The following is a 26,641-nucleotide window of genomic DNA, read 5'->3' as shown; positions in this document are numbered from 1 at the left end:
AGTCTAAAATTCCAATTCCATTAAAATTGTCATGAAGAAGACAACCAGCATGAAGCACTGCACACCAAAACTGTTCCATTTTCCACGAGTTAACTCTGCCTTGTTCGTAGGAAGCGCTTTTCTTTGGTATTCCATACACATTGCTCCCATAAGGAGAACAAAAGCTATCTGCCTGGAGTCTGGCAGCGTTTCGTCGAGGCTGCCACTCCTCCATACAGGTCCCATATTAGTGAACTGATCCCTCCATACGAATCCGTATCTCCCTGTGAAGTCCCATATATGAGGTTAAGCTTGTGGGCCAGCAGGAGAGAAAAGTTGCTCAGAGTCCCAATCCAAGGAAGGAAGCACCGCACCGACGCAGTGATACGGATGGGCTCCACAGTGAGCGCGTCCAGGCTTCCACCGATGGGAACGAGCAGAACGGTCTGGTGTAAGACAAGAGAGTAAAAAGGAAAATGCAGTTAAGGGGTTAAAAGCATTGGCTTTCTCTCCCGAAGAAACAGACTGAGTTAGCACAGCCCTAGCGATGCTGCCTAAACATTCACAGCACAATTTCCAGTGACAGGTCTAATTTTCAATGCAACTTACAGATGTTCAAACTCAGCAGTGATTCCAGATCATCTCTATTATAAAAAGCATGAAGTGCATGGCAACACTACAGTAAAGAGATGGATTCAGTTGCTCTCTAGGTTAGTTAGGTTCTGCATGTTACGTTAATAATGTTCACATTAATAATTTGAAGGATCTGATATCCGTCATTACTAGATAGGAAAATTAATGTTACTGATTAAAATAGCTATCTATATGAATCTTAATGATACTTTTATCATCATGTGTTTTGTAACATAAATATAACTACCATAAATTAATATATATATGGTCAAATATAGGGCATAAAATTATTCATGTCTTGATGTACTAGCCGTTTTGAAACTAAGTTAGACAAAATAAATACAACACTTTGGAATATTACTATTTGCGTATTATAACTAATTAGCAAGCACAATAGCATCGTCCTAGGGGAAAGGTCCACTGGCAACTTAATTCATTATCTTCTATTATTGTGTATCATGTTAAAATGACAAGCACCTTATACAATGTAAGTCATCACAATTTTAATGAATATATCCAGAACTGATAAAAGCATACCTCCTGTTTTTTTCCATGCTGAGCCCTCCTCAATTTTTGCTTGTTCCTCTTCAAAGTGTTTTTTTTTTCGTGTTCATTTGCTTAGAAACAGAACACAAATGTTGTTTGAAAAGTTTTTAATGAGACTTTAACATGAGAAACTCAAAATGAATTTAATAACCAGTGTAGTTGCCAGTAAAATATATATTCTCCCTTACCTCAGGAGGCCATTGAAGAGCAGCTACGATTGTGATAGTAAATTAACCTGCCTGCTATATGCCATGCTCAACACTCCCTTCTGCGGGAAAAGCTCATCTGCCCACATAACCGTGAACCAGAACCAGCTCACAGCAGGGCCAAGGCTTCCAAACCGGGGACAGACCATCGCAGAATGGCTTTGGCATGGGTTTGTCACCGGAGAAGGGAGAGAGATGGGGATGCAGTGGTGGCAGCCAGTACCTGTAATTACAGGTATATTGTAAATACAACCCGTGATTGTAGCTTTATTCTTTAATGATATAATTTCTGGTTCTGGGTGAACAGAACATCATTCAGTGGCAAAGAGTTCCTCACAACAGGTATTATCAAGAAAAATTACTCTAGTCATCTCTTCTGGAGACTGTTGCAAGCTTGCTGAGGCATCAGGAAGGGATGATACAGGTCCACACAACATTTCTGCACAACATTCTCTGCCTCCTGCTGTTATATTCCAGAAATTAAATACAATTTAATTTTAGGAGAAGGAAGGAACCAGATTCTACCTTTAAATTCTAGGCTCTGTTTTGTGGGCATAGAGAGGAGGAATCAATATCAGGGGCATCTGTGCCACCACCCAACTCCACCAGGGATCTGCCTTCAAGAACAGCTCATTACTGTGAAATATCACATGCAAAACAAAAAAAGGTACAAGTGCTCCCTGCATTCCTGGCCCTAGCTTCAGCATTTATTTAGCCTAAGACACAGTTTCATGTTGTAAAAAGTTTTATCTTTTGATCTGCTTCAGGTAATATCTCACTATCCTAAGTGAGACCTTCATGAGAGAAAAATAACTGGAGAATCAGTCACTTCCATCTACTTACAGCTCTGCTGATCAGCTAGGAAATTATTCAATGTTATTATTATTTGAATTATTGATAGCTGACTTTCTAAATGCTGCTAAACTCAAATACTTTACCACAATGTATTGTTTTTAAGTGAAGATTTCATAAACACTCAGCACTAGCTTAACTTCGCTTTCGTTGACATGATAGGGATTTGGACTTTTAATTGGATGAAGTAAGTCTTGACTGTATCAAAAAAAAAAAAAAAAGTTTTAGAAGAAATACTCATTATTTCAGTGCCTGCAGTCCCATTTAAGTTATTACTCTCTTGCTGTCACTTTTCTGTTGATTTTTCTTTGTTGATATTACCTACATTTTTGTGATGGATGGACCACAAGGGCCCAGCAGGCTGGGGTGGCCAGGTGGGATCCCAGACGCCTACCAGCCAGCAGAGCCAGCACCTCTGTGCAGCTGCAGACATCACCTGTGCAGTGCACGGAGGAGCGAGGTGTGCACAGACCAGGGGTCCCACAAGAGCTGGCTGTCAGAAATGCTGGGAAAGGTGATGGCACACAGGCTGCTTGTACAAGGGAGTTAAGTGCATTTATCTACTTGGCATTCAGAGCTGGAAATCTAGACTTAACCTAGAATTAAGTGCTAACTTTCTCACCAAACCAAGCCAAAGAAGGTCCCCCCTTCTGACCAGTGCTCCTGATTAGAAGGTACATGTAACATATTAGATTTACCTGAGTCTTAATATTTCTCACTTCCAGAAAGGTGCCCCAACTGTCAGGCTATAGCCTCATTTATTTCATGTTTGTCTGAGCAGGTGCTTTGACCTCGGGTTTCCCACATCCCAGCTGCTGGGCTGCTGAAGAATTCCCTCTTTTTGTAGATTTGCTGCCTCCGGTAGATGAAAGCTATTCAGTCAATAAATCTCCAAAGAGTTGTGGCATGGGCTAGATGCACTGGTTTATCACCATCGTGACTCAGGTGGATCCGGGCATGCCTGCAGTTAGACAGTTTGGCACTCACAGAGCTGGCTGAAGGTGGAGCTGTGAGGATCTTAACCACTAGTTAGGTGACAGCAAGGTGGAGATTTTCAGTAACTAATTTCAGAGTTAGACACTGCAGTAAGCAAATGGTACAGCCACAGCACAGCCAGCAATACAGCATACATAGCAATAGCTGTCCTAATCTTCAGCAAGTTTAAGCACCAAAAATGCAACCATGGACACTAGAACAAGCAGCAGGGCAAATTACACAGTGCTGTTCTGTCTATGTTTTTTTGATACCAAGCTAACCCAATTAAACCTCTATCAGTATTTCTTCAGTATTACCATATTCATCATGTAAGACCCTGTGTGCTGGTACCTGAGGGATTCACACCTCTATTTAACTGTGCAGGCATAACTTAATGCCCAGCATTTTACTTTTGAACTGGGTAATGTGGAAGTTTTCCTGAAGCTTCTGTTTTCAAAAATGTCAGTCAACATACCATCTGCAACATCAAAACCAACTGTTCAATGTCATACAATTAATTGTGAAGCAAAAATCATCATTCTTTTTAGTTGTGGGTTTGGTTTTTACCAAGTGAAATTTGTGATGCAATATTAGGTAAATGCTATCACTTCAGTATGCAATTTTTGCTGAAGGTCCAGGCTGTTTTGAGCTTTGCTTTTTAAAAGCATTTTTAATCATGAATTAGAGACAAAAGAAATATTTCGCCTTTTAGTATCAATTTCTGTGCACAGGACCAAGCAAGCAGGACAGCACACTGTTTAATGTGACCACTTTTTCAGAATAGACATTAACTGAGGCTTTTTCATGCACAGTTGATTTTGTATAAACTGATTGACACCTTTGGGGGTCGTCTTTCCACTGACTCATAATTTTGCTCACTCTTGAAAAAGGCTTCTCTACACCCAGTATTCTCTAGTTAAAGCTGAAAATTCAACTCATCATATTTACACAATAAAAAAAAATCCATTCTGTGTTGTTTTTAATTGCAAATCCTACCCAAGGGACCAATTCTCCTGCTTAGGAGGCAGCCCTGTGCCTTCTACTAGAGAACCAACTGCAGTCAATTATGGTAATGAAATGTCAATAAATATAAAAATTTAATACAGCCTGCTCTTGGTGAGTGGCAGATGAGGACTTGCCTTCCAGACAAATTTGCTGGTGCTGCAAATATTAAATGCACCTGAAAGAGTAGCAGGTTGCCTGAGAGCTCTCCAGTAGAGGGATGGTGGGAGATCCAGACACCTTTTGGGTTTTTCCATTATGGTATAATCACTGCAGTAAGGCCAGTCATGTTCTTGACATCTAAACATCTTAACTTATTATTATGAAGCGAATAGCATATTCCCCCCACACACTGGAAGCTTGGTGAGGGATTTTTGAGGTTTTTTTTCCCCTTAACAAAGCATTACAGTTACAAAGGGGAAATTAAATTGTGAATGAGTTGACCCTTGTATGTGAACAGCTTCTCAATAGGAAGTAGTTAAATCAGGTCATCATAATAAAACTGCTCTTCCAATAGAATGTATCTGGGGTGTGTTACTATCTTTTACTTATTTATGGAAGTACATATATTCTTAAATGTAAATATATATATACAGAGAGAGAGAAAGAGAGAAATATCAGATTAGTTTATGAAGGAAAGTATGGCTGGGAGTCCTACAGACTGCATCTTAGTTTTGTCACATAGTTCTTTGGCCCTGAATAAGTAATTTAATCTCACTGCTTCGGTTTTCCCAAGTGTAAAAGAGGGCAATAAAACCTATCTCACAGAATTCTTAATCATAATCACTTGACTTCTTTGAAACTTAAGCACAAGTTTAAGTGCTCTGCAGAATTAGGGCAGTGTTATTCTTAATATACACACAAAAAAAATGTAACTCCATTTTTCTTGTACAGTCGCCTTCAATCAATGTCTGGGAAGTGCTAAGTGACATATAAATAAAACATCTAAAAGCCAGTAACCTATTGATTATATTAAGGTTATCACTAGGAGAACTTATTTTAGATCCTTTCAATCACTTATCTATCTTTCCTGGTTGAAATGTTGACAGGTTGAAAGTCAGGGTTTCTTTCTCGTTTTATTCTTCTTTATGCTTGAGCAAAATCAGTTCAATAGTTTTAAGATCAGAAAAGGGTGTTTCATAATATAATGTTCCTTAACAATTATTTTAAAAATTAGATTTTAAAGGATTAGTGATGGAAAGATAGAATTTTGCAGTTTGGGTCTATATTTTTTCTAGTGATACCTGGCCCTTCTTTATTAACTTCTTTATTATGGGAGGTCTCAAAGACAGGATTAGGGCAGCGATGCTCTAAACACATCATTAACCCAAAGTGCGCACTTACCACTGCGCTTGGTCTCTGCTTAGAGCCAGCCATCGTTCACGTAACCGCGTTATGCGGTTATATGAAGTATAGTTGCCGGTTTCCGTGCTGTTGTGGAGGTTCCTAAAACGGAAAGGCTTCGCAAGCACTCGAGCGGCCAGGCAAGAAGGACGTTTTCGAAACCTGCCGACGACCTGCTCAGCGCTGGCTGGCCAGCAGCGATCTGCCACGGGAGCGAGCAGCGCCCCGCTGCTCCCCCGGGCAGCGGGGCCTCGGGGGCACGGGATGTCCGATGGTCTGGTGAGGACAGGGCCGAGCTGAGGGCACCGCGGCCGAGCCGAGGGCACCGCGGCCGAGCCGGTTCCTGAAGTCGCGCAGTTGCTTCGTTCACGGTGGCGGTTGAAGGGGATGTTGTACCTGCCCCTGACCTGCGCGCACCTCCTGCTGCTCCTCCTCCGTTCGCAGAGGAGGAATTCCCCGACCAAGTCTGTCGGGACTAACGCCAGGAAACAACCGGATTCTGCGTAGCAGGAGAGAAGAAGCCACCCTCACAACAGCTCTGTTTCCTGCTGGAACCCACAGACGTTTCTGGGCTTGGATAGATGTTTCTGGCCAAGCTGTGGACACTGGAGCGTTTCCCAGGAATACCATTATATCCCTCTGGACTACTGCAGCCAGTGTAGGCATGAAGCCGACTTCATCAGTCTCCCTCCACAGGATCCTACGCTTAAAATGAGAACAAGAGACACCAAGTGAATCAAACAAACTGATATGGGTGTCACAAACAATAGTCATATATAACGCTTCTTAAAAAAGCTAATGCAGACAAACCAGCATTCACAGTGATGTGACATAACATTAAGATATATGGTTTAATAATATTTTCAATGTATTCCGTTATGCTAAAATAGGTTTGTATATAAAATCATCTTGACTTGATGACATCATTAAATTGAGAGTGATTCTTTTGTCCAGGAGTATCCCAGTTACATGGGATTGCTTGACACATTCTAAAGTGATTCTGTGGGTCTGATAATCATACAGAAATATAATTTTCTTTCACAGGTGGATTATTCAGTAATAGCATCTCAAGCTGGAGCCACCCTCAACAATCTTATGAGCCATGCACAAGAACTAGTAGCAAAGCTTCGTTCCCTGCAGTTCGATCTGCGAGAATTTGTATGTCTCAAATTCTTGGTGCTGTTTAGTTTAGGTAGGTAAATTCTACTCTTTATATGCTACTTACTATTGATATTGGTATTATTTGTTATAAAATCTTTTATTTTCATTCATTTTCTCGGAAAGAACAAAATATAACTTTGATATATATTTTGTGAGGTTCATATTAGTCTGAGGATTATCTTTTAAATATCAACTGCAGGAAAATTGTGTAGCAGGATTAAAAGTGGACTTCTGTGGGAATGATTCCTAAAACACCTGGAATTTAACAGAATATTATATGCTGTCTGTATGCACTTTCTGAATATCCCAAAACACAGATAAAATTCTATTATTAGTTCTAGAGCATAGTGGAAAAATATAGAATGGCATATTTTCTGTGATACTGAGCGCAGTCCCATAGAGTAGATGAGATATGGATGAACCGTACCTGTTTTTCAAAATGTATTTGAATGGTAAGTATAAACAATCTTGTTAGTATATTGCTGTCACATTGCAACACATAAGTCTGGAAAGCAACTAATAGTTTTTAAATGAACAGTGGAAGACACTGTTGAAGTGCTTAGACAGATCTAGCTAGGAAATAATCTTTAAATGGAGGTTGTTTTGTACCAGTGGAAATGACTCAGAATGGGAAAGATATCTATGCAATACAAATTAGTTAAATCAGTATCTTTCAATGAATCAGTCGAGAAAAATCACCACCAGGGATAAAAAGGGATTAAGGAGATGAATTCCTATTGACTTCAGAGGAACAGATTTCTCTGCCTGTCTTCTGTTTTAGGTTTGCACTCTGTTGGTTTGATAAAGCTGGTTTAAATAAACTTCGGCCAAGTGAATTTTTATTTACTGGCACACAGTTGAAAGAAGAGACGTAAAATCATAAATAAGATCAGATTGTACCACCTCTACATAGCCAAAATTCCGTTTTTACTCAAAAGTTATTTTGTGTGCATAGACTGAACTGTTGAGCCAAGAACAGAAATGAAAGAAGTATCAGCGTTAATGACAGAGTAAATTTTTTTTTTAAATTTTCAGTTTTAAAAGTTCTTCTGTAAAGGAATAAAATTCTACAAATACATTAGCATAATACAATTGAATTTAAACTAAAAGCGGTAAATTGTTTTAGTTATATTGTAAATTATCAACTGCTATCTTAAATATATCCTTGCATATAGTGTTTATAGAATTTGAACCTGCCTTGGAAAACTTTAAATGAAGCTCCTTTTAAATAAAGGCAGCATTAAAAAGAGATACTTAGGGGTACAGTATATGCATGTAGAAATAAATAAGAATTATTTTTAAAAATAAAGTTAAAAGCATTGAGTTTAATGAACCATGCATATTCTGAACCCCAGAAAGACATGATGGATTTATCCGGTAACTATTAACCTTTTGTATTCAGGTTTTGCCTCTTCCTGTGTCTTAGATTCAGAGAAGGAAAAGCAAACCATCTATTACAGAAATTTTAATGTTTTATGAATTAATCTGATGAAAAACAAGAATTCAGATTTCCTAATAAGTAGGCTTTCCAGTTACTGGGCAGGGTACAGAAATGTCTGAAGAGCCTTGTAGCCTTTCTCTGATAAAATATTTAGAAAATTCCTGTCACTTCAGGGATATTTTAAGTTAGCTGAATAAGGGAAGTGCATTTGGAAAACACTCACATTTAGGTGACCCTTATATTTGGTGACTTTCATCAACATACTTTTAATTCATTTAGGAATTGTTCTTCCTTTAGTTCTTACCCTAATTCTGCAAGGTGATGTGCTCAACTTCAAAAGGAGGTGGGCAAATATATCTTGGAAGCTTGTACCAAGCCAGGTTATCCCATTCTCATCTCATTTATGCTACTGTAGAAAGAGCTAATTCTGCTCCTAAGAGGAGCCTTGTAATCAAGTCACTTGCATACAGAAGTGAAATAGCACAGAAACTGATTAATTCAATATTTGTCATACTGCGTAATTCAACTTGCTAACAGCCAAAGCTAGATGTTATGCTGCAAAGAGTCGAATGTAAAGACATTACCACTTGACCCACAGAACTAAGGCTAATATTTAATGAGAACCATGACAAAACTGAAATGAAAAACACAGAAACCCTTTCCAGCTAAGTACAGAAGTTTGGTCCCAAACCTATGAACAAATAGTCTGGCTTAAGTTACTACGACTGCTCACATCCTTCAACGGTTTAAGTGTCAGGTTTTAGAGACATGGAAGTGCCTAACAACGCTGGCAGGCATCCAACAGGATTGTCAAAACTAGCTAGGCATCAAACTCCTTCTGAAATTACTGGGAGCAATTACTGTACCTAAGTATCTGGGTGCATTTGCCACATATCTACATCTGTTAGGCATCTCAGTAGAAAACTGGTTGTAAGGCCAAAAATACATCATTTAATCAAAACAAATTTTTCAAAAACCTGTGCTGGCTCTTATTGAAAATCTGGGCCTATAATGTTTAATGAAATAAGAAGCACTTCAAGACATAGCAGACTTTTTACATTTCTAAGGATGTTTGTGCCACAGTGCTAACCAAACCAGTAAACCTTATATTATTGCACAGTACATATAGTATATTTATATATATATATATATATATGTAGTGTGTGTGTGTATATATATCTTATATAGAACCTCTCAAAGGCAATGTGAAGTCAATAAGCCATAGAATTAATTTATTAAGAAGGCAGCTGTTTGGTTTTTATATATATATATATATATATAACTGTGCAGCTACGAAGATGCCTTCTAAGGCTGTTTGTTATTCACGGCTGTACTGTATAGTCTGTGTCTTCACAGGATTGCAATCTCCTTAAGGGCAAAGAATTTTGTCTTCATCTTTTTTCTAACATTTCAGAAGTGATTAGTGTAGTAAACTAAGAGTAAAATAGTTTTCAAAACCCAAAGCATGAACAATTTTTCAAAATACAATTAAATCATAGCAGTCTTGCTTTCTAGATTTTAAACATTTGAGGCAAATTGTTAGTTATTTACTCGTCAGAGGTTCCAAAGGGTTTGTACAAGAAAACATTTTTGATTGATAGTAGCATTAAAGAAGAGGCTGTTGAAGTTTAGACAGATACATCTGTACCGTAGCGTTTACGGCTAGCAGTGCACAACTCTTTCTACAGTCACACCAACCCCACGCTAGTGGGTGATACTGTCCAGGCACCTCAGTTCAGGTCCTTTTCCCAGGGATTGCCTAGCCTGTCTGTGCCCTCCTGACCACATTGCCAGGAACGCAATGATGCGGTTGACTCAGCGACAGTCAGATAAGACAGAATACTTTGGTAACTAGTTCCTTAGACAGTGTGACATTTCCTCAGTTTATTTCTTTCTAGTATTAATATATTTAGAATTAGGTAACTTTTAAGTGTCTTCCATCAGTTATAAAAACTCAGAGGTTTTTTTTGTTTGTTTGTTTTTGTAAGCCAGGTAGTTCTTACCTCTCTGTACATAGGAGAGTCCCCCTAAATGACTGTGGATCTTCATAGATCAGTGACTGCCTGCCTGTCCACCATAAGTGGTTCCTCATGCCATCAGCACCATCCTGGCAACAGTCACTGCCTCTCCTTGGCAGCAATGAGTCCATCACACCTGAACTATCATTCTCATCAGATAAATCAGTTCAGCTGAATCAGTCCTTCTCTCTTGTTCTCCTATAGGGTGAGGGTCAACAGGAAACAAATCAGTTCTTAAAACCAGCACAATCATCACAAGCACACTGGGGGTGACTGTCTTGATCATTGAACTTCACTGCACCATCAACAGTCAATCAATTATTCTGTCAAGGCATAGCAAGTTTGAACTAAATTTAAATTCTATCACATTACTCTGATAGCCATCCACTTACATGATCTACAAAGCAACCTCTTATACTAATCCAGCAGGATTCTTCTGGAGACTCACAACCTTCCAATGAGTGAGCCCTCCAGCTGTGTACCTCTTCACTGCACATAAACAAGTGGGTTGCTTGCCTCACTCATGACAAACCAGAACAACGTTATGCAAACCAGCCAATCTGACTGACACCTGGGACCACGGACGAGCAAATAGAAACGGGTCTTGTGATCGTAGTTGTCTGTCACAGCTTTGGCTGGATGTGATTATGATACAGCAGTCATACCCTATGATGATGGTTGCTAACCTGTCTTCTAGTCGCTTCTTCCCCAGCTTGATCTCTGATAGACACGACTGAATTCTTGCATCCAAGATCCATCTTGGTTGCAAATGATACCTAGATGCTGATTGAATGATATATTTAAAGAGGAATTAGACCCCTGAAGCAAAAGCATCTCATTGCAAAGGAGCAATCCCTCCAATAGCGTGACTTACTTGAAAGAAATCTTCCCCTTAGATGGCTAAGAAATAGCAATATCTGTTATCAATCTCCGTTTCAATTATCTTAAGGTGTTAGCTTGCTTTAACGTAAATCAGGACACCAGTTCTGACAGCAGTGATCTCTACCAAGCTTTCTTTTGCGGAGGGTTGCATCATAACTGCAGACCCCACAATATGCCTGTTCGTGGGAGCGTCATTCCTGTGCTTTCACACATCAAGGCACTCTCCCCTTAGTTCCAAGTAAGGAAAGGGCCGAAGTGAAGGTAGTTTATGTGGACACCAAACCACAGTTTAACTCCGATATATCAGCCAGGGTTTTTTTTACAATCTGAAGATACTACAGACAAAAAATTCAGCAGCTCAAGAGATACACAAAACCTGTATTTTCCTGACCCCTTACTTGCATTTGGCAGTCTATTTTCAAGCAGAAAGAAACAAGACTGAGCCACGACAATTCAGAAATTATAATTGTGTAATTGATGGGAGGTTAGTGACCAGGCAGAGGTTGCAAAATTGGAAAGGAAGGAAGAAATCTCTGGGAGACTTAAGTGTTAGCCCTACTTTTCATACTAGTTATGCAGGTTTTACATTTATGAACTCATCTCCAAACCATGAAAAGAGCATTATCTAAGAAAGCTGCCTTTCAGAGAGCTCTATACGTTTATCACATTTTATCAGTTTATCAAACTATCCAACTAAATGAGAATAAACATACCTGCCTTTCCCAAAGCTAGTTGAACTGAAGGTAACAGCAATTTCTTTAACCTAATCCCAGAGCAATAACATTAACTTTTCTATAGTGCATAGTCCACAGTTCATATCAAAAAATAGACCTAAAAATAAATAAAAAATGTTGCTTTGTCATTACTAGTTGCTGTTTTGAATCAAGATATACTGCATATAGAAAAAATGAATGTGTCAGTTTATTAGCTTCTTTGAGTTTTCATTACCAAATTTGACATTAGTTTGAAAACTCTCTTTTTATTATTTTGTCCTAAATCAAGATTAGAAATTTGAAAAGCTCCTCTGTGCTATTGATCAATGTTTTTTAAAGGACACAGTGACTCAATCTCGTCATATATGTCTGAGTATTTTTGTTTTGAACATGTGATTCTAACTGAGGAAATTATTTTTGTCTTCTACTTTGTTCACACTTGTATTTGACACTGTCATTGAGCATAGAGGACAGGCTGCTACCCTAGATCCCTTCTCAAATCAGTGGAGAGGGGGATATTCCCTTGATTTTCTTGGTATTCTCATATAACAGAGGACAGAAAATCTAGGTTTATAAAACCATAAGATCAGCAGGACTTGTATTGCCCAAAATAATTTTTAATTTGTTAAAAAATTACTCAGTTTCAATGTAATAGCACCTCTTTACAAATACATGCCTTATTGATTGCATTACATGCCTTCTGAATATTTCTGCTTAAAGACTTGGGTCTGCTGGGCAGCCCAAAGTTGTCAGCTCCCTCTGGAGTCAACAGGTCTTGCGAGAGGAGGCTAGTCCAGCGCCCTGCAGAGTCACCATCAGCGCTCTAACACCTGCTTCACAGTGATCAGCACGTACAGAAATGGTGATCAGCAATCACCTAAAAATAATAAGTGCTAGCTACAGACTGCTTAACTGTAATGCACAGTACAAACCAAGTTACAAATAGATGAATAATTTCAAAAAGATCAAAAATACCGCTCCTGCCCATACATTCCCACTCACAGAGAAGAATACATGTATTTCAGCAGCAAAAAAGCTTGATAGATAATAGTTAATAAAATTCCCTGATTCTGAAGCAGAAATAGTTTGGCACACTCTTCCAGGGCAAAATCTTGGCCGCATTAAAGCCAAAATGTTTCCAACTGGTTTTATTGTGACCAAAATTTGTCTCACTGCTTCTTTGTTTTCTGTCCTATCACAAAATAATGCTCAGATCAACTTTTCATTAATTAAATTTGCTAAATGACTGATTTAAAATGATGTTTTAAGAAGCAAATGAGTGTCTTATGTGGTATGCTTTCCGTCATCTTCTGACGCAGCAGATCTCTCTTCATTTTGCCATCCAGTATCTTTATAGGCTGGTCACTTAACCTGAAATCAGCTGTTGTTTTCTCTTTACAAAAACTTCCCATTTGTCCTGCTAGTTTTTATTATCTGCACTCAGCAAGGATGATTTGTCAAACCTCCCATCAGAGCAATTTGTAAAGTGAAATGCCAATAGGAAGAAAGTTAGACATCATTTGACCCATGTCCAGGCACTTGGCTGTCCACGGAGCTAAACGCTGGAATAGGCAGCAGCTGTCTGGTCCTGCTCTCTTATCACTGTCAGGACGCAGATAAATGCACTTCATTTCAGAAACGAAGGCTTTATCAATGGGCAAATAATTGCAGAGCCACTATTGATCTCAGATCTCACTTCACAGGAGACAAGAGGGGCCTGCAGAAATGGTAAACATGTCATCGCTGTGTGTGGCAAACAGCGGGCTCTTGCTTGAGCAGAGAAAGGGACGTCACAGGCAAACCACGGCGTTACTTATGGGGACGCCGTGATCCCCTCGCTAGGCGATACGTCCACGCTCTTTTCTGAGATTAATCTTCCCTTGCTTATAGCTCTGAAGTGTCAGAGCTGAGACGGGAGGAGAATAAGCCTCAACATTGGGCTCCACCATTTGCTGTCTTGGAAAGCTTCCTATCGAGATCTTCATGCAAATGAAACAGGCTGAAAGGAGGCATTTTGTGAGACAGACTCTACTCTCGCTATTCACAAGACTAGCAGGCGCTTCCTGTGAACATGCATCCAATGAGAAAAATCACAAAGCCTACGTGTGCTCACTTTTATTTGGTTCCATTAATTCAGATCAGTGCAGTTATGAAACACTCTAGAGCCGAAAATAACATTTTAAATTAGCTATTGCCTTTTTTAATATACTCTATGTAACTTCATTGGTCTACCAGGAAATTTACAGACACGCCAGAGCCCGTGCTTCAGTGAGCCTGCAATATAAATATACAGAAAAGATAAGGAAGAATCTGCTGTTTGCAGCAGCAAACAATGATGAAACTTTGGGTTGTACATATTTTCACTTCAACAATTTTTGCTGAGAGTTTAGTTTGGGATGTCACATATGCAGATAGGAAGATAAGAGTGTGAGCATCAATTGGAAGTAGCATAGCAAAGAATATTGATCAAATCTAGTCATGATGCATAAGGGTACAAGAACAAGGAGAAAGTAGAACGAAACAAAGGAATTAGTGAGGCATCAGGCAAAAAGGGTCCAAAAAGCAAACATTAAATGAGATTGGAGAATTAGACAGGAGCTACCTTGTGCATGATGAAGGCATAACGTAACAAATTTCAGCAGCCTTCCTTGCAGCCTGCCCAGTACTAACGCACTGCACGTTAAGCAAATATGGATCTGCCTTTTACACTTTCCAGTGAAAGAGGCAGCACTATCTCTCAAAGCAAAGTCCAGTAATCATGGGAACTTGATAAAAAACAAGAATTAGCCAAAAGGGGTCTGCCCCCCACCATTAGGATATTTCAGTACCAGAACTCAGGAACAAGCTGATTAAACTACCAGATGATAGACTCAAACCACCAGGGAGGTAGCTCTTCAACACTGCATATTATTCTGCTCTAGTTGCAAGATGCAGTTTGGCAAGATGCAGTGGAGGCTCAAGGTTTTCATGGTTCCCAAAGTCTCTTGGAGAAATTAATGGAAGGAAAATCTATTGAAATACAAAAACACTACTTCTCTCTCTTGCTTACTCCCAGTTGCTTGACCATGATACAACTGCTCCTGGGAGGTATCACTCCATGCTTTTCTTCTTAAAGTATTCCCCAGGGGCATAGTCCCCGTAAGGCCATTCTCATGTTCTCATTGGGAAATATTGTAGTTTTTCAGGGACTTTGTTTTCCTTGCTGTAAAATGGGAAAAGTGGTTCCTTGGCAGGGTACTAAGAAGCTTATAGATACCACTACTGTGTTTTCACGTAGCACCTTCAGCCACAGGATGTGAAGCAGGTGCTATGAATTTGAAGTGAAAAGTATTGCATGACCAAGTCATCCTTGCCAAGGTGATGCGAGCCTGTAATGGAGCACACGTCCAGGGACCGAACCTGGCGCCACGCATGCGCCGCTTCCTACTCACAGTCACAGCACTCACAGCTTGACTCAGTCTTGTTCAAAATGGCCACTCCGGTAGTTTTTACTTCTGATAATTTGTAAATATACAGATACTGTTACACTTGGTTTTATAGGTATAATATTTATAATAGGTATTTATACCTGGGCTGATACTATGAGGGAGTTTTACAAACTCCATTGGCAGTCTTTGTTATACATTCGTCCCTTCTCTTCCCCAAGTGCATTTCCAAGATTGCACCTAGTGAGCCCCAATAAGCTGGTGGAATATCCTGGGGTTCTGCCCGGTTATCATTCAGCCAGGGCCCTTAGGTTTCCACAGACTATATTTGAATTTAGAAAAATACTTACTGTCCACTTTCAAATCCAGGCTGCTATTTCAACCCTAATGTCTAATTACAGTAAATATCTAAGGATAATAACGACAAATAAACATTTCCTAAAATTTATGTGACCATTTGGAATTCTGGAAGAATTGTTTAGTATTCAGGAGGTACAACTGTTCAGTATTTATTCACAGAGACCTGGCAGAAGCAAATAATGATATATAAAGCAGATGTTTGTCTTAATTAAATGCCAGGTAGTAGGTGTTGGGGTTTTCTTCCTAGTGAACAGAGCAGTATAGCAATGACCAGATATAACTCACTCTGAAGTTTACAGTTTAAATCCAATCAATATGTATTTATAACAGGGAGGGGACTAAATATAATTTGTTATTAGATGACACCTGACTAATAGATAAAAACAAGATTCATTTAAGTATGTTTTTTCTGTATACTGGTTTCTGATAGAATATTTGCCGTCTTTGATTCTTGGTTATTGTTTGCTTGAACTAATAGTACTTTGAATAGAAGACTTCTTGAAATTAATGTCCCTTCCTATAGACTGCGAATGAAAACCAGAGAATGTAAAATGTGATATCAAGCAAGGAGGATCTTTTCACTGTGACAAACTTGTTGCTCTAGTAAAACAATTATAGTAACATTTTTCAATTTTGTGATTAGGAATTCATAATGGCAAGTGATATTTTTAAATACTCATGTTCTTCAAAAGTTTACAGTCTAAGTAAGTCAGGAAGGAAAGGTGTTGACTGGCAGAGAATACGAGGACAGACACCATCCCAACACTCCAGCCAAGATTGGTCTCTTAAGTGTTACAGCAAACAGAGCTTTGAGAAGGGATATGAAGGTGAATAAAGAGATTTTGGGGGAGAGCACCTATTAAGCATGACAGTCAGAGTGGAGAAAGCAGAAAAAGGTACTTGGTCTGGAAAGGTGGCAAGCAGACAGTGGAGATGGTAGTGTGGGCAAGCCAGAGGCAGGAGATGAACTGTGGACATGGGGTGATTGATGATAGATAAGGAAGGAACCGCTAGTAAAGGACCTTGAAAGTGAACACAAACAATTTATGTCTGATGCAGCAGAGGAAAGGGAAGACACTAACAGGCAGGGAAGCAATGAGCTTGGAAAGGTGTCTCAGCAACAGCATTTGTCAAGACCAAAGAAAGAAAAGCTGTGGTAATTGAGATGTAATATGATGAGGCCACACAGTATTTGTTAAAAGCTTAATCCAGTAAACAGTGGCTACTGTTAGCAGCCAGTGGAAGTCATGAAAACACGTTCGTAGGATTAGATATGTTAATTAGCTAATCAACAGCATGGGATATGTTATAGCAGGCAAAGGTAGTAGACAAATTTAAAGGTGATGATCACTGACTTTTCTGAGCCCCCTGAGCTCATCTCTGGACATACTGGAGTCTCTGTCTCTTGACTTCTGAAATCAAGATGACCATTTCTTTAAATTATTTTGGTACACCTCAAGCAAAATTTACGGATTTGATGTGCAAACTACTAGATGGAAGTCTATGGCTTGCATTGAGCAAAATGCTAATGTAGATGATGATGATGATGGCATAGGTCCTCTTTGCCCCCAAAATCACTGAAAGTAGATTTCATAGGCAGCATGTTTAAATTTATTGTGAGTCCTCTAACTTCCTTGATTTGCCAAGTTTGAATTCTGTAATTTCTAACGGAGCCTGTTGTCAGCCATCATGTACAGTTCCTTACTACTGCATGGCCCCCGCCACACAGGTAAACTAGGGATAACTCTATTATAAGAGCTGGTGAGGGTCAGGAGAACAATTAAAGAGCCAGTCTGCTCCCAAACACTTCACTCGTCCCTGGGTCTCAAGCAATGTGGCCAGGCTTCTCCTCCCTGCTACTAGAAGAGAACTATTCCACTTTTTTACTTTAATCTCTGGGAAAGAAAACAATTGAATGTGGATCACATCATGAGGGACTTTTTGCATTGCCCAATATAGAAATCAATCCTCTTGTCTCTTACTCTGTTTCTGATTCCATTACTGACTATGCAGCTTTGAAGTCTCTCAAATGATATATCAATTATCCTAGCTGGTAAATGAAAATAATAGTCTTTGTAAATAGTAGTGAAATCCAGAGTGCATAAGATACTATCTGAAGTACAACCAAATTGAAATAACGTTTAAAATATCCATTGATATCATAACAAAGACCAAGGTTAAAAGGAATCTCATTTAAAATATCTTGAACAGATTTCGAGCAAATTCCATTCTTTCCTTTTGTAATTGCTCAGCATGAAAGGAGTTTCTTGCTGTATTTTCATGTGAAGGACTAAAACTATGCAGAACTTTGTAAATTCATCTTTTAGGAGACTATTTTTAGATGCGAATTCAGCATTGTGTGCAACATGCAGGATAAAATAGAGTTTCTTTTGCCCTGTTTTTTCACATCTCTGCTTTTCCTGAATTCTCTACAGAGAAACAAAAGCAAAGACATCTTCCTTTCACTTTATCTATCAGCCAGTGTCAAAAGTCAAGTAATTGAAAATAAGTTCTGATTCTCAAACTACTTATAGATGTAAGTGAGGATGTATGGATTGAAGACTTTATTAAACTATCCTTTGCTTCTGAAAACATTTTTTCACCAAGCAGGCAGATTTTAGTGGCATCTGACATGCAGCTTCCAAACACTGTGCAGGTGGCTGAAAGCAAGCAGGACAGCAGCTATCTTATAGTTAGCTACCTTTCCTGATGAAGTTTCCAAACACATATTTTTTAATATCTTCAAGGAAGATATTAAAGGGAATGAAATATGAATACTGCAGTTATAAGTTAGAGTTAAGAATTAAATCAGTATTTTAATAAATAAATCTTTAATCATTTATCTCAGCCTGGATGCCAGAGTCGTGAATAATAAAATTCTTACAGGAATTCCAGAGATAGCCTTGTGTTTCATGGCTGATTATGTTTTTTGAATAAGCTACCCCAAATTATAAAGAAATTTAATAATCACTGTTGATTTGTCCTGATTTTATTTCATGAAATGCAATGAATGTCACAAATTCATCCTTCATGTAACTGTTGAGTACAATGGCATTATTTGAGACATGAATTTGATCCAATCTGATTATTACTGATTTATGTCGTTTGCTTGTCTGACAGCTGAAAGCCATTGGGAGGGGGGGACAAAAAGCCTAAACTGTCTTCAGCGAGTACTTTTTGTGGGTTTTTTTTTTTTTTTTTTTTTCTAAAATGCATACTTTGGAAGATTTTGAAATAGCAATAGGATTAGATGTGTAAGAGAAAAATAGGTCATTTTTTGGTTAGATAGATACCAATCTGGCAAGTAACCAGAAGCATGGGTACCAAGCAGTGTCGTAGGCAGCACCGCTGCCTTTGTGAGGAGACGGTGGGGATTTCAGAATACCCTGTCAGTGTGCTCTGCAATCACAACACCAAAGCACTTTCTCTCTCTCTAATGTGTTTATAGAACACCAGCAAGGATGGCATTTAAACAGTTCCTGTAAGGGGAAAAAACATAACCCATTTGTCTCTGCTTTGGAAATTTCTGTTCTGTTATTAATATACATTTTACATGTTTAAGGTGCAAGTCTGAATGTATTTTACATGTAAGAGAGGAGCTATGGGATTATACAGAGTTGTTATTCTGCTATTGACAGAAGTGACAGAAGCAGCTACTTCAGTGACTGCTTTTGGTAGCCAAGTTTCCCAGCATAACGTGGGAATAAACAGACACATATTAAGAAAGCAAGACGTATATTAATGAATGAATAAACTTAAACATGAAGCTAGTGGGACCACACGATATTTTTAATTTGAGCATGTGCTTAAATGCCTCATTGAATGGGGAACATTCAATGTCCCTCCCCCCCCCCCCTTCTCTTATCCCTCTGATGCTTTTGCAAAATTGGGTATTGCAAAAGAAAGGCAAGCAATGGCTATCCCTGAATGATCAAAAATAGAGACGTCAAATACTAGAAAGAAACAATGAAAACAAGTAAAAGGAGAATTAAACAGAAGGCCATGGAAAAAGAAATAATCTGCAAAAGGGGTGAGAAGAGCGGCAGGCGAGGCCAATCTGCACTGGGCAAAACAGGGATCGAGAGAGAAAAACTAGCGACAGCAGCAACGTGGCGCGGAGGAACAGGCAGAGGGAGAATGGAGGACCTCATACAGGAAAGGAGGCCAGAAAATAGGGGAAAATGGACAGGAAGGAAAAAGAAATTATGCAGCTATGATTAAAGCCCAGTGAGAGATGGAAGGTGAGGAAATAGAAGCAAACAGGAAAGAAACAATGAAAGAAAATCCAGAAAAAAAACTTTGCAGTTCAGCCTTTAATACAGCTGTGATCATGAGCTGGGAGGCAGACTTGGACCGTGCAGAAACGCACTTTTTCCCAAGCTCGGGGCTTGGAGCGTGTCCTCCCGACGCCTGCGAGATCGCCCCTGCTGCGGCGTGCCCCGGGCCGCGGCGAACCTTGCAGGACAGGGTTCCCTGGACTGCCCTGCGCAGAGCCATCGAGCACAGGGCAAACTCAAGTAGCTGCACAAGCCCCAGAACAGTCTATGTGCCTGGCAAAAGCTTAATCTTTGCCAGGTTATCGTCCTAGGGATATTTTTAAGAGTTCTCTTTACGAGACTATTCAAGAATTAATAAGGAAAACCACACATTTAACATAATCCCCAGTTTGTGCATCAACCCGGGTGGGTTGATGCGTATTATAAACACACTCCATGACACTGTGGAGGAAAAGCCATAGCCCAAGCATGGTAAGCGATGCAGACTGCCCTCCAAGCCCAGCCGGAGACAGGCTGGATGGGTGCTAGGTCGGGAGAGCCCTTTCCGCTTGCCTATCTTCTCTGGGAGACGCTTGGCTTTAGCGCATGGAGTCACTGGCGAGGTTGGAAAGGACACGAATTGGACTCAAGTCCCTTCTTAAAGAAGTCCTGGGAAACAACCCTTGTCGCAGGAAATATTCTGTCATTGCTAAGAGGTTACAGAGAACCGTGTCCCCTCAACTGTACACTGCGCTCCAGGCTTGCCAGCTAACGCTAACCTGGGTTCCTTCCTCCCCCTCTTTTCTGAGGCAGGAAATCAAGACCCTCACAGTTAACTAAAAATATAGATAAAACTACCAGAGGTGAGATAGAGAACAAAGAGGGAGCTGAGCATTTAAAAGTATTCCTGCTAGAAATCTCAGCGGGCAAACTGCAAAATTCAGAGATCACTGTGCCCCCCACCCCCAAAACATGGCAGAGACGGGAGCAGATGCTTAAAAGCACTTTCAGTTACTTACATGCCTTTGGCACCCTTTCAGGGTGCTGGGGAACTGGAAATGGCTGCGGTAAATGTATTTTCTCTGCTTTTGCCTTTCTTGACAAAACAGCTCCAATATTTTGATCTCAAGAATAATCAGCTCTTTTGTGTTTCCTTTTCAACTAGCTGCAGACTTTTGTAAGTTAAAAATTAATGACAACTTCTCTTCCTCTTTTTTTTTTAACATAACCCTTCTGTGCTCTTTTCTGAAAAAAATCCTTTTTCCTACAACCTTTAACTAAACTGCATCCAAACCACTCGCTCGCTCTCCTTCTGCAGTAACACACCAAACAGATCCCACCACAGCAAAACAACCGGGCTTGTGGTTGTAGGAACCATTATTCTGAAGATGAAACATTGTGCTGTGTCCTTTACCACTATTACGGGCAGTCAGTCTGTTAGAACATATTGGGCGATTACGGGCTAGTCTTTTCAGAGAAAGCCATGGGTTTCAAGTTAGCAGTAACCGTATATCAGTTCTTGAGATTATGCCATGATTTACTGTCACAGCATCATGTATTCTCTGATTTTCTGCCTCCTATGAAACATTGTGCTTTCCTTTTCTATTGATGTATCAACTATAATAGTTACAAGCAGCTACAGAAAAATCGATAGTGAACTTTCATTACTGTGCACATAAAAAGTACCACGCTAGGAGAGCACCTAGCTGTTAAATAGTCACCAGCAGCAAGGTGCACTCTAAACATCTGTTATTTTGGTCTAAATGAAGAATGTCTGGATTTGAAATATCAAATAGCTAGGATTTTTGACACCACTGGATTCTATGTCAAGTTTTTCCAGTACGTGATTTTTTTCCAGGTGTCAGGTTTGATTTGTCTTTTCTGTGCTGGGATTTGTGTATTTTTTTAAACCCAAAGCTGACCTAAGAAATGAAAAGCAAAATAAAACATTGCTGGGCTCTGCTTTGCTGTAAGCTAATTAAGTTTGGTAGGACAGTAGTAAGAATTGTGTTAATATTCATCAAACTAGTCTATATCATGAGCTGACCTTGATTAAGGCAAACAGGCCAATAATCTGAGTTAAACAAACAGCTAAAACAGAGGTGAAAAAGTTACCACAGTATTACTGCAGACTCAGATGTGCTCTGAGGACTGTGCAAAACACTGAATTGCTTTTCAACACACAAATCGGAAAAAATAGTGTAGTTTTTGGTTTAAATATAAGTTTTTGCCTCTGGGAACATGTTAACCTCCAGTCAGTGAATGTAAATCAAGAAAGCCGAGAAACAAAAGTAAATGTATGAGTATATTGCCTTGAACATGCTCAGGCCACTTGGAATTCTCCAGCAATTCAGTATGAATTTCTGCAAGGAAGGCAGGCAAATTCTGGTGCAAGATTTAGCGATTACCTTGGCATTTTGAGACTATGGTAATGTACACCTATGAAAGCACTTTTTGTTCCTGAAAAACCTTAGAATTTGAAACTAAAACACGAGGGTGTACATATGTTTTCACATGAACAGTATCTCATCAAATGTATACCCGTTGTCTGTCACGGCTGCAGGATTACAGAAAAGCAACATTTCTTGGGCTAGACATGACTTGCAGGAAAAAAATGACTTTTAAAAGTAAGAATTTCAGATTGCTTTTACGATTTTCATAGTACTAACTCATACAACTTCTACCATAAAACAAAAAAAAAAGAAAGAAAAGCAGAGAAAAATCATTACAAATGGCAACTCATAATCCTGTCCATAAATAAATTCCTACAATGGGGAAAATACACCAGCTTTGAAAGGTATAGTGAGATCTTACAGTTGAACTTAATCCAATGGCTGTTGATTTTGGTGGAAAAGGAACTAAAAATCCTTCCAGACCCTGAGCGACAGAGGCAGTATCTATGAGCAGATTCAGTGAGGTGTCCCAAGGAACTTGGCAGAGCACCCCGGGAGCGTGAGGGTGCTTGTATCACTGGTGGGGTGAGTCCAGCCAGGGAAGAAAAAGTGCAAACTTCAGTGGTAAGGTCAAGTCCCACATATTGCCTAGCGTGCCCTGTATCCAAGAGCTGCAGGTGAAGAGAAGCAGAGGCTAGACATGAAGCCCTCTTCTAAAAGGGCTTTAATCTTCTAAATATTGTTCCCCCATGCACCCACACCCACACTTTTAGGAGGACATAATTATTAGAAAAGAAAGAGAGTAGATCTAGGTTCTGAATTCCCGTTGGATTTCCTGGATGACATTAAATCTGTTATTCTCTCTGCCCTCAGTTCCTTATCTGTAACATAGGTTTAAGAAGATTTCTCTGTGGAATAATCCCACACTTCTCTATACTATCTCTTTAAATGACCAACAATCCTGTTGCAAGATGGACTTTCAGGGGAACTTTTTTTTAGCTTTCTTGTTTGTATGTTTAAAAGGGTAAGCAATGCAAATGTAGAACAACTGTATACAAATTGAAGTCCTTCGGAAGAAGAGTCAAAAGGCAGATCACTCCCGTGCACCTTTCTTTAGTGTTTTCTGCACGCCAGCACTGACCCTTGCAAAGTGCAGACATCACTGGTTGAAACTGGCTTCTGTCACTCATATTTTCCAAACCATTTCTGTAACTAAGCATAGACATAATAGTATCATGGCAAAAAAAAAAAAAAAAAAAAAAGAGAGAGAGAGAGAGAAAAGGAAATCTGCAACTTTCATTCAAATCAATAGGCAATACCAGAAGCAATATGCTTTGAAATACTGCAGCAGGGAGTTATGTACCTTACTTGCACTTAGTGTCCATGAAAGCCGGACTGAGAGCACCGGAGAATGGAGCGCTGCTTTTTCCCACGGAGCGGGCGGCTTGGCTGCGGTGTAGCTGGGAACCGCGGGCAGGCACGAGGGCGCTTCGGCTCTGGGCTTGTTCGCCCCCTCGTCCTTCCGTGCGGAGCACCAACATGCCTAAGCGGTACCCACCTCCCCAGCCCTTCGCAGCCACGCGTGACGGTGATTTGGTGACAGGTGCACACAGTTCCAAGCACGTGGTGGCTCCAAACTTACGAACGCTTTTCATCTAAGCCAGCAGATTTTTTGTCAGTACTAATTTGACGTGGAATAGAAACAGCATCTTACCGACAACCACCTCAATGTGCCATCCCTGGTCTCATGAGCTCTTTAGTTATAATGCCTACATTGCAAATAATTGTAAATGCCAGTAGTAAAGTCCAGTTCTTGTAAATAAAATTAGTAAAATTCAAATGTTTGGCTAACAGCAGTCACATGATTGTTACTACTGTAGTTACCCTGGACAATGCTGCTTAGTATGTCAGGGAACCGCAGGAACTGCGCGCAGTAAACGTGTTCTGGATGCACCTCATTGCACTCCTTCAATGACGCAGAGAGGTAAAGCTCCTGCGGTTGAGATAGGAAATGGTGGATTCCTTTGGTCAGGATCTTTGTAGCTTCTTTTACAATGTGTGCCAGTACACATAGATCAAAAAAAAAAAATGAATCTCATTATAGATTTACTGTCCTTCAAATATAAAATACATATCCTCAGGCATGTAAATGAATTAGCAATTTACATGATGTCCAAACATTATTGATAAGGGCTTGGCTTTAACAAGCTCATTAGAAAATCAGTTTGACAATAGATTTTTGTTTTGTTCTGGAACCCAGGTAGTTGTTCTTGGAATTATTGTCTTTCACTTTGATCCCTAGTCCTGTCAGGTCTCCAAGAGTAAATGCTAAGGCTAAGGCCGATTCTCCAGCCAGAGCCTGGTGCTGTCTCGGGTCCGGCCGTGAAAGTGTCCCGTGAGCCCGCAATACTTCGGTTGCTCCCGTGAAACCACTCTCTTCCAAACTCGAGCAAGCCAGCGTCTCTGCTGGCTGAAACTCATACAGCCACGCTGTATGTATTTTTTCACTTGAATTTAAGTGCCTCTTTAATCACATTACTAGGTTCAAAATGTTCTGCAGCTTTCAGCGTTGAGCAACTAAACGAATGGCATTTTGCTTTATATTGTCTAAATGCAAGTATACATGAAAATGGTCCTTTTACTGATCTTCAAGTCCCATATCTTACACAGGCATAGATGACTACTTTTTTCATTTGCTTTCTAAACTAGAATCAGCTTCCACTGATAGAACTTTGTTCACTGAAAGAACCTGATCAGTTCCAAGTTAGCATAAATATTGGCACATACATAAAACTAAAGAAATCATACATAATGCTGATTTTTTTAATCTTTTTTGAAAGCAATATGACAGAAAATATTATTGGTTGATTGTCTCACAGTGAGTCTTGTCTCATAAGGCAAAAGCCTTAAAATTCTAGATTATTTGTCAATGACTGATAGAAAGTCATGGTACAGTATCATACTTCTGAGATTAGTGTATCACTAAAACATCTTTGCTTAACTATATTTCCTCCTTTTTAAAAAAAAGATAATGTAATAATTTTTGCTCCTATGGGACTTTGGATCTAAACAGAATGAAAAACCCAAACAAAATTCACTGAGTAAAGTGATACAGTGGTATAAAGTTTTATTCTTATCTGTAAACCACTGTAATAATATAATTGACTAGCCTAATATTTTTAACCAAGTTCAAAAAAAGTTTGAAATATAATAATTAAATGCAAATACAGTTCTGATCCCAAAGACCAGAAGAATGCCTTTAAGCTAGTATTTATAACAAGAACTATTCGACTGAGCTCTCTTGTAAATTTTATCATACCTGAGGCAGTTTTCCTCAGTCGATTAGCTGGAAAGCTGAATTTATCCTGAGGCAAACCAGACATCTAGTACAGGCTAAATTCAACTACTGGAGCTTAAATTTGGCTTAATATATCCCCACTTGGATCTGCCTGTTTAATTCTCTTTCATATGATAACGTTGGTTTATTCATAGTCTGGACTTGCCACCTGAACAAACTGTACCTCATATCTTATTCTAATGGAATAAGAAAACTTTGCAAAAACCACAAAAGTTCCTGACTGAAAATCACATGCAAATTTGGGATTAAAAACGGTTTTGTAAAGTGACTACAAGATTAGCACAGAGAGATTTTTCCCCTAAGGAACACTGCTTTTTATGATCATGCATTTTTTATACTCTGCAGAGACAGATGGGCTTTATAAAAGGATACAGCCTGCTTCTCAAGAGGGTTTCAGTGGCAGCTGCACTTCTGTGCTTTAACCACTGTAGAAATTTATACAGGATATTTTTTAAGAAAATATTTATATTCCGTCTTTTAGGGCTGTATTACCCCTTGGTGTAGTTCCAGTGATGGCAGTAGAAATATCTCCAAGATTAATCTGGCCCATTATTCCTATTTTAAACAGCACTTGAGTAGTAGGGAAAAGGGATAGAAGGGGAAAGGATAGGTAATGCTCTAACTTCTCATGAGCACAAAGGTAAAGAGAAGTCCAGTAACTCAGAAAAGCTGCAAGCATCTAAACAAAAGCAGAGCAAATATGGTCTAGAAGGGAATCTTCCAAAATCTCCCATTCTTTTTTTTCCCTAAATATCCAGCTTCTTCTCAGCAAAATAATATATTGTTCCTTGCTTCTCTCTACATTATATTCTAGTGTCTGCTATTGCTAGTTATATGCAACACTCTTTCTGCCTCAGTTCCTAACTTCAAGGATTTTGTATGATGTCCCTATTCCCGGGCACTTCATAAATATTTATGATATTTTAAACTATTCAGGGCCTACAAATTGTAGATGTTGACAGCCGGTTCCCTTGAAACACCAACAATCCTGTATTGTCCATATGTTATTGAAGATTAAAAAGACATTTCAAAAATTAACAGGGAAAACACTTGATCCAATAAATTTACTACTTGGTTATGTTTTCTTAGCTCTTTTA

General features: G+C 39.3%; 1 protein-coding gene across 1 annotated transcript in view; it reads left to right on the top strand.

Moving 5' to 3' along the window:
• NR5A2 (nuclear receptor subfamily 5 group A member 2) overlaps positions 1-26,641 on the top strand; it is an 89,150-nt gene that overhangs the window by 51,928 nt on the left and 10,581 nt on the right. Inside the window, exon 6 of the mRNA XM_062581135.1 lies at positions 6,582-6,729. Within this exon, the coding sequence (XP_062437119.1) occupies positions 6,582-6,729 (148 nt within the window). The remainder of the gene's footprint in view (positions 1-6,581; positions 6,730-26,641) is intronic.

This window comes from Rhea pennata, chromosome 8, assembly GCF_028389875.1.
Source record: "Rhea pennata isolate bPtePen1 chromosome 8, bPtePen1.pri, whole genome shotgun sequence".
Taxonomy (NCBI): Eukaryota; Metazoa; Chordata; class Aves; order Rheiformes; family Rheidae; genus Rhea; species Rhea pennata.
This window is presented reverse-complemented; position numbering and strand designations above follow the sequence as displayed.